Source organism: Syngnathus acus, chromosome 24 (assembly GCF_901709675.1).
Source record: "Syngnathus acus chromosome 24, fSynAcu1.2, whole genome shotgun sequence".
Lineage (NCBI taxonomy): Eukaryota > Metazoa > Chordata > Actinopteri > Syngnathiformes > Syngnathidae > Syngnathus > Syngnathus acus.
Genome location: NC_051108.1, coordinates 5098747 through 5107091, shown reverse-complemented (window position 1 = coordinate 5107091; position 8345 = coordinate 5098747). Strand labels below are relative to the sequence as shown.

The following is an 8345-nucleotide window of genomic DNA, read 5'->3' as shown; positions in this document are numbered from 1 at the left end:
TCTGCAAGGTTCCTCTGGTGTTGTCAAGACCTGAAATTAGAATTTGAAGACAAACATTTGAATGCAAAGTGGAGAACTTTCAACAAATATGGTCATTTATTCAAGATTGTAGCTTGCACTCTACAAATTATTTTTTTCCCCCATTATATTTACCTTTATATCAAAAGTCTGTTTATTTTGCGGAACCAAGTGGATTAGGATCTGCAACATTTGGATCAAAATTTGCTCAGGTAAGTGTTACAAACTGATAAGAAAACTCCCATTGGGCAATGATACTTGAAATAAATTTTAGATTTGATTAAGAATTGATCATTTTGTGCAACATGGCAAAGACCAGTTTTGTTTTGGATTATTTTTGCCAGAAGACAAAGAAGGTTCCAAAGTGAAACATCCAAATATTATGTAACTGACATTCAGGTGTACTTCATAACACAAAAATATGTTCAAGCATATAATTAATATAATTTTCAACTTTCCAATATGCAGGTTTTGCCCTATTTATGCTAATCTGCTGAATATGTTGGCTTAATGGACATGTCCCGCAATTTTTCTACTTCTACTGTGTCCTTTTAAAGCTAGAACAAGCACACCACTGCTTTTAGAGGGAAAGCTCTCAAAAAAAATTTCAAACACTCGAATCTTATAACACAGCTTGAGAGCATGGTTGCGGAAGATGGGGAAGTTTGTGAAGAGGCAAAAAAAAAAAAGATAGAGTCGAAAAACAGCCATTCCCATTCTCTTTGAGGAGGGAATCACATCTCCGAATAAATTTATCATGACTGCTGGATGCATACAGAGCAACTGTTTGAAAATTAACCAAATGAACTAAAGGCAGGTGTTACCTTGTAATTTAAATAATAACAACTAAAAAATAAATACCTTTAGTATATTAAAATGATAGCATGTAATATTTTTTCTTTTTTTATGTTTGACAAGTTTTAACATCCAGTTTAACTAAACCTTTCATTTGGTCACACATTAATCCAGTACATGGCTGGAATGCAATGGTGTCAAACTCAAGGCTTTGGAGCCAAATCGGGCCCCCGACATCATTTTAAGTGGCCCGTGAAGGCAAATCATGCTTCTTGTTTCTTGCAACTTGTCTTCGCTTTCAATAACACTGAGATGAATTATTGCAATTTTTTTTTGTTACCGATCCTCCATTTAAATTCAATTGAAAAACAGTTGACGAAACAATTTACTGGGGTTTGATTTTAAAACTAGTAGTTATCCATCAATTATTTTCTGTATAGTAATAGTAACATAATTTAATTATAAATTATAATTCAAATAATAATAATTATAATTTAAACATAAATTCATATGAGTCGTAACCGTAGCAACGATGCGGCCCGCGACAAAAACAAGTTTAACATCCTTGTTGAAGGGGTGAAACAGACATTTTAACATATAAGCGTGAACTTTCCTGCGGTTTAGGAAGTGTGCTGCTGTATAGTAACACACATGCATAAGCACCTACCTGCCAAGAAAACGTCAGCTTGATAGATTTCTCTGCCCTTCGTTTTGTAGAAGAGATGAAATACTTCAAGTGGTTGACGTTGGTGATGATTTGGATGGTCCAGACTGAAGCGGAGCTCTGTCCTGGTGCTTGCACATGCACCAAGAAGTCTGGACAAGAAAAGACAGAGGTCAACTGTCATAAAAGAGGTCTTCGAGCTTTTCCCGTCAAACTTCCCTCAGATGCTTGGCTCCTCAAATTTGGTAGGCACAGTCGTAATCGATTTATCTCTCAAAGCGTTGTTTTGGTTATATAAGAATTAATGTGATAATCCAAATTCCTGGTTCTTAAAAGGTGAAAATGGCATCACAAACCTGCAGGCCAATATTCTGGGATTAGTTCCAAAGATAGAAAGCGTAAACTTGGAACATAATGCCGTCAAGTCCATCCACCCTCGTGCGTTCTCCGGTGCAAAGACGCTAGCGCTACTTAATCTTTATAGCAATCACATCAAAAATCTTCCACCAAGGGGATTCAAGGTACAGACAATTCTAATTTGTGTAACATTTTTAGAACAGCATAATTATTTTAAAACTGTCATTTCATTTCTTTAAGGATCTGTTGAACCTTCGGTTCCTCATGTTGGGACAAAACCAGATTGGCACATTGAAGCCTAATATGTTTCTCGGAATGAGAAACCTGTCAGAGTTGGATCTTCCCGAAAACGCCCTGACAGTGCTTCCATCCAACACCTTCAAACCTTTAATTGCTCTCAAGGTTTTAGATCTTTCCCTGAATCGTATCCAAAAGATCTCGCCAAAGGCCTTCACTGGACTTAGACACCTCATGTTCCTCAACTTGGACAACAACAGGTAATGAATATAATTTGTAATAACGGTCTTTCATTTTTAAGGTGGTTGCATAAATGTCCATTAAAATGAAGATTTTTCAGTCTTTACTACTTTGTGATATTTTAACAACTTCTCCTTGCCAAACTTTTAGAACATCCAATGCTGTGGTTTTTCTTTACTTGCATGATGGAACAAATAAATTATGATTGTCATGGTCCACAGAATCATTTCAACTTTTATTATTATGAATATGACGTGTCTAAAATTGTTTCCCTAAATCCAGTTTGAAGACTCTCCCAGCTGGAGCATTCAAACCGTTGAGCTCGCTGGAGATGCTAGTACTTGACAACAATCTTTTGTCTACTCTGAGGCCTCCAATGTTTGGTGGACTGGCTGTGTTGCAGGTAATATTTGCTTTCAAGACATTTTTGAATTGGTACTGCAAAAGAAAACTACTATATTGTACAACAGGAACTCTATTTGAGGAACAACGATCTGGAACACCTGCCATCTGATGTGTTCAAGGACATGCCTCGGCTATCTCAGCTGGCTCTCAGTGGAAACCGCCTAAAGGCAGTGGATGGAAACATGTTGGCCCAAATTCCTTGTAAGAACAACTCGAGTACAATTGACTTCCAATTACCGTATTTTCCGCACTATAAGGCGCACCTTCAATGAATGGCCCATTTTAAAAATTTGTCCATATATAAGGCGCACCGGATTATAAGGCGCATAGAATAAATAACTCAACGTTGCTCAAATGTTAAAGCAATCACAATATAGTAACACTCGAAATAGTGAAAACAATAACAATATATCAATAACTCAACGTTGCTCAATTGTTAATATCACACAACACACAAAATAAACATGTAAAGCTTACTTTAATAAGTTAGACCTCATCCACGAATCCATATTGGTCCATATATAAGGCGCACCGGATTATAAGGCGCGCTGTCGGCTTGTGAGAAAATTGGAGGTTTTTAGGTGCGCCTTATAGTGCGGAAAATACGGTATATACAAACATTTGCAAACATGTTGTCTCTCTCTTTCAAATCCTTCCTAGCCCTGAAGAAGTTACACCTGCATGGAAATCCTTGGCTGTGTGACTGCAATATTTTCCCCTTGGTGCAATGGATGAAACAAACAAATGTAACTTTGTCACCGCAGGAGGCCCTGAAATGCGACACTCCTCTTGAGCTCAAAAAGAAAACCTTAAGCAGCCTTCAAGAATCAAAATTGCTTTGCCATTTATAAAGCCAAATAGAAGATGGATGAAGGTATCAAACCCAAGGCTTGGGGGCCAGATAGGCTACATGATTTTATGTGGTCCGCAAAGACAAATTGTGCCAATACTAAAATTGCAAATCATCTTCTTTTTTAAAAACTATAGATATTGCAAGCAATTTTTATTACCATGCATCTTTTTAAAATATTTGAACAGTTTTTACTAGTGTCTGATTTCAAAGCTGGTTATTGTTATTATTGTTGTTTAGCCTATACTGTATAATATACAGTATTAACAGTATTAACTGTATCAAACTCATTTTTTTCATGGCCGCATTGTAGTCATAGCTTCTTTCGGAGGGCCATTATGACTGTCAACCCAAATAAATGTACGAGCACCTCATATTATATACAGTAAAAGCTACAAAACAAATAACTCGTTTTCAAATCAGACAAGTAAAAACCGGTCAGCTATTAAAAAAAAAAACATGTCATTAAAAGTGAAGACAATTTGTAATTCTAGTAATGACACACGAATTTGATGCACAATTTGTCTTCGCGGGCCACATGAAATGATGTGGCGGGCCGTACCTGGCCCCCGGGCCTTGAGTTTGACACCAGTATATAATATATATGTTGAGCGTCATAATGGCGCATCGACGGAAACTATGAGTACAATGCGGCCCGCGACAAAAATGAGTTTGACACCCCTGATGCTGCTTTGAGTAAATGTTCTTTTGAGTTTAATTCACTCCAGTCATTTTTAAATGCTGTTTTAAGGTATTTCAAAAAGTCAGCGTATTATTTTCAACATAGAGGAAAATGTCTTTCATTCAGGTAACACTCAGATTATTATTATAATCTTACATTGCTTGTCATATACAGTAGTAGCGCCACAGTTTCGGAATATGACAGATTTCTCGCTGAGGGATTACATTAATCCAATTTTAAGAAGAGTGGTTTCTGTAATCTTTTTAAATAACATAAAATGTGGTATAAAGGCAATACGATTGTGGAAGGAGCTGCTACGATTTGCATATTTAAACGCAAAAATTAGATTGTCTGTGTTATCTTAAAGGAAGTGAAAATCAAAAGTTCCAGAGTAGATTGAGGGTAAAAAAAGGTTGAACTATCACAATGTAACCATCAAGAATGTACCTGAATATTATATTTCTATACTGCAAATGGATGATGAAAATAAAAAAAAATGCTATAATCAGCAGCATATTTTATTTATATTTTTGTATTTATTTTATATTTATAGCATTATTTTTGTGTCAGGTTCAAGTGTCCATCTGATTTGGGAACATCATGTGAACACATATTTTGTTGTATTCTGTTTTTTTTTTTTCAGTGGACATGCTGTCCTTTAAAGTGAGCATAATTCACAACAACAATAGATTTAGTAAATGGTCAAAACAATGTTGAGTAGATACATTTACTCTTAAAATTGGCCCTTTATCCAACCATTATCCTGATGTGGCCTGGGATGAAAATTAGCTAGATTACCTTTGTAGACACCACTACAGAGTGACCTGGGGTTGCCATGGCAAAGGCAGAACTTTTTTTTTTCCCCCCAAATGCGAAGAGACGGTACCATCAAAACAATTCTGAAGCTGTTACTTTAAGGGTGAGATAAACACATACGAAAGAGCAACCTGCCTAACACTGGAGGGTGGGAAGGCTACACCATTATGCTTTTCCCCTGCGTCTGTGCTCACTTCACACTTTACTGCTGCTGTTATACTGCAACATTCCTCATCCGTGCCAGTGTGACAATGTGATTGCATGCTGCATTTTATTTTATTGGAGGAAACAGAAAACCAGGAGCAGACGGGAGGTTTTAGATGGAAGAGCATGGTCCACCCCCCCCAAAAAAAAAAAATGATAATAACAATAATATAAATAAATAAATAAATAAGGCATCGTGAGATGTCTAAAGTGTACGATGGACAACCAAACCAAAGCTTAACCACAGAGACTCAACAGATCACCTGATTGGGATGACACTTTTAAAAACGGTCTTAAGACATTTCTTTTTAAAAAAAAAGCATTTTCTGTAGTACTTTTTTTAAAAATGTAAAGTGCGTTATAAATATAATTTATCATTATTATTATTATTATGTAGGAGAGACAAAATGATGGACACAAACTGGCATTAAATGGCAGTATTGGTAGCACCTTAAAATAATGCTTATTATTATTATTATTATTATTTTTAAATCAACCATAATCCGATCAATTTGAAGGATGTACCATATTTTCCGCACTATAAGGCGCACCGGATTATAAGGCGCACCTTCAATGAATGGCCCATTTTAAAACGTTGTCCATATATAAGGCGCACCGGATTATAAGGTGCACCTTCAATGAATGGCTCATTTTAAAACTTTGTCCATATATAAGAAATATACATTTGGCCCGCGGGCCAGACTTTGGACACGCCTGCTGTAGTGGCTCAATATTGGTCCATATATAAGGCGCACCTGATTATAAGGCGCGCTGTCGGCTTTTGAGAAAATTGGAGGTTTTTAGGTGCGCCTTATAGTGCGGAAAATACGGTACTGTGCAAACGTCTCCTGCTGCCTTCTATGTTACGCCCAATTGCCCCCCCCCCGTTAAAGGTTGGAATACACAGCAGTCTGGATGGAAGGCAGCAAAAGAGATTCTGTCCATATAAACCTCCCCTGGTTGTCCAATGGACCTATTAACTGGGACAGTCAGTAGCACCTTTGAGACAATCCTTATTCATCTTGACCCAGAAAAAAAAAATGCTTACAAGGTTTCATTTGATGTTTTTGGCTTTCAATGAAAGATTGACATTTCTTTCAAAGCACTGTAAGAGTTTCACACTACAAATAGCTGAACAAGGACTTTTCACGACGTTGTTTTTGTAAATTAACCTGCGTGTTATGAAACGACCAGTATAATTACAAACATTATTAGCCTCTAAGCAGATCCATTGGGACATAATTGCTTTTCTAAGACGCAGTACGATAAACCATTTGGGTGGCAATTTCATGAAAAATTATCATGTTATGATCAAGTAGAGGTTAATTGTCCGAATTGTTTAAACAGCAGCACCATGGTAACACCTAGGGAGTTAATATCCTGGCCTATTTTACCTATTAACTAGGACAGTGTAACTTTGGAGTGTAATTGCCTCTAGGTATGCAAATATATAAAGATGCATAGCTCTCTTATACCCTCGCAAAAATATGGAGAACATTACTACAAATGCTATGCTTCATTTCTCCAGATATCATTTTGTAATCTGTTAGTATTTTCCCAAGTCAATTAGTAGTTTATGTTTGGTACCTTCAGCTGCAGTCATTTGTCATATTTGTTCAGTGTTAGGATTTATTATATATTATGCAGCTGATAAAAGAAATGCATTAGCAACGTGATTGGACTGCCTTCACACAACTATAGCCTAATTTTAAACCATCACAGAGAGATCTGTCATAAAGCCAAACTCATTTTAGTTCAAGGGCCACTGCCTGGAACAACATCAAAAGTGTACCTTTAGGCATTCATTTGGTTTATTTTGAAGTTGACCTTATTGCATTGGCAGCGTGATACAAAAACTATTAAAATATTTAAATAAAAATGAATGGAAATAAAAATTGCTAGCAATAACTCTATTTTTCAAAAGTGAACTAAATTTTTAATTTAGCATTGACACATAAAGTCGATGCACAATTTGTCTTCGTGGGCAACATAAAATGATGTAGCAGGCCGTATCTGGTCCCCGGGCCTTGAGTTTGACGGCTATGCTAAATAAGCTAAAAAACCGTTGAACTATTTAAAATAAAATGAATGGAAATAAAAATTTCTAGCAATAACTATTTTTTTTAAAAGAGAACAACTTTTTAATTTAGTATTGAGACAGAGTCGATACACAATTTGTCTTTGCGGGCCACATAAAATGATGTAGCAGGCCGTATCTGGCCCCCGGGCCTTGAGTATGACACCTATGTTTAGAGGTTCCACAATTCTGAATCCGTCCATTTAACCACAGTGGCTGTGCACCCTGGTGTAACAAAACATGTACATAGGCATGACTTGAGACACTAACAATGCTATTCATGTGCTTCAAAAGATAAGGCAGCCTTTTTGAACTTCATGGAACCACCCGGTGATGCAAGAATTATCATGCTGGGGCTGAGAGATGACAATTATATTGGATTGTTGCACAACTGAATTAAAAATGTCATCAGATGACTGCTGATGTGTTTGAGCAATTTATCAGTCAGGCGTCTTATTTCACCACGTTTACTCACACCACTATGCATCCAACTCATGGAGTGACAAAAGGTTGAGTATTTCCTGTCTCAATCTCTACGAATTTGAATTTGTTGACAAATAACTATCTGTAGAATGCTAAGGAAATCGTAGCAGCAATAGCATTTGGACACAGCAATCTGATGCTGGTATCATATATTATGTAAACCTTTGCAGTCAACCAAGATTACACAATTACATCATATTTAGTGATGCTGAAAAAGTGACTTAAAGCAGAAGTAAGTGGCTGATTGTTGATGTTCTTTTCACTGGGCTGGAACTCTCAAGGGAAGAAAAACTGGACTGTTCATAGTAAGAACAATGATTCATGAGCTTATTCTGCTATTCAAATGTGATTACCGTATTGGCCCGAATATAAGACGGTGTTTTTTGCATTGAAATAAGACATTCGGGGTCTAGTCATTATACCCATTCACAACGCTAGATGGCGCCAGATATCTTTAAAGCGAATGTTGAACTTAACTTCCCAGTCAAAAGCGAACCCCTAACACGAAGAATAAAAA

General features: G+C 36.6%; 1 protein-coding gene across 1 annotated transcript; it reads left to right on the top strand.

Annotated features, from left to right (window-relative positions):
* On the top strand, positions 1 to 3680 carry si:dkey-1j5.4 (leucine-rich repeat-containing protein 15). Its single transcript, XM_037245172.1, has 7 exons — positions 1 to 230; positions 1531 to 1722; positions 1814 to 1998; positions 2075 to 2331; positions 2594 to 2714; positions 2782 to 2917; positions 3377 to 3680. The coding sequence occupies exons 2-7, from the start codon at positions 1536 to 1538 to the stop codon at positions 3565 to 3567; spliced, it is 1077 nt and encodes a 358-aa protein (XP_037101067.1). The 5' UTR covers positions 1 to 230; positions 1531 to 1535; the 3' UTR covers positions 3568 to 3680.
* The last annotated feature ends 4665 nt before the right edge of the window (positions 3681 to 8345 follow it).

Bases quoted from the DNA above. Each gene is read 5' to 3' on its own strand.
- si:dkey-1j5.4 (XM_037245172.1), top strand. From the start codon at position 1,536: ATGAAATACTTCAAGTGGTTGACGTTGGTGATGATTTGGATGGTCCAG. The intron at 1,999-2,074 runs GTACAGACAATT...CATTTCTTTAAG, and splicing joins TTCCACCAAGGGGATTCAAG to GATCTGTTGAACCTTCGGTT. The intron at 2,332-2,593 runs GTAATGAATATA...CCCTAAATCCAG, and splicing joins CTCAACTTGGACAACAACAG to TTTGAAGACTCTCCCAGCTG.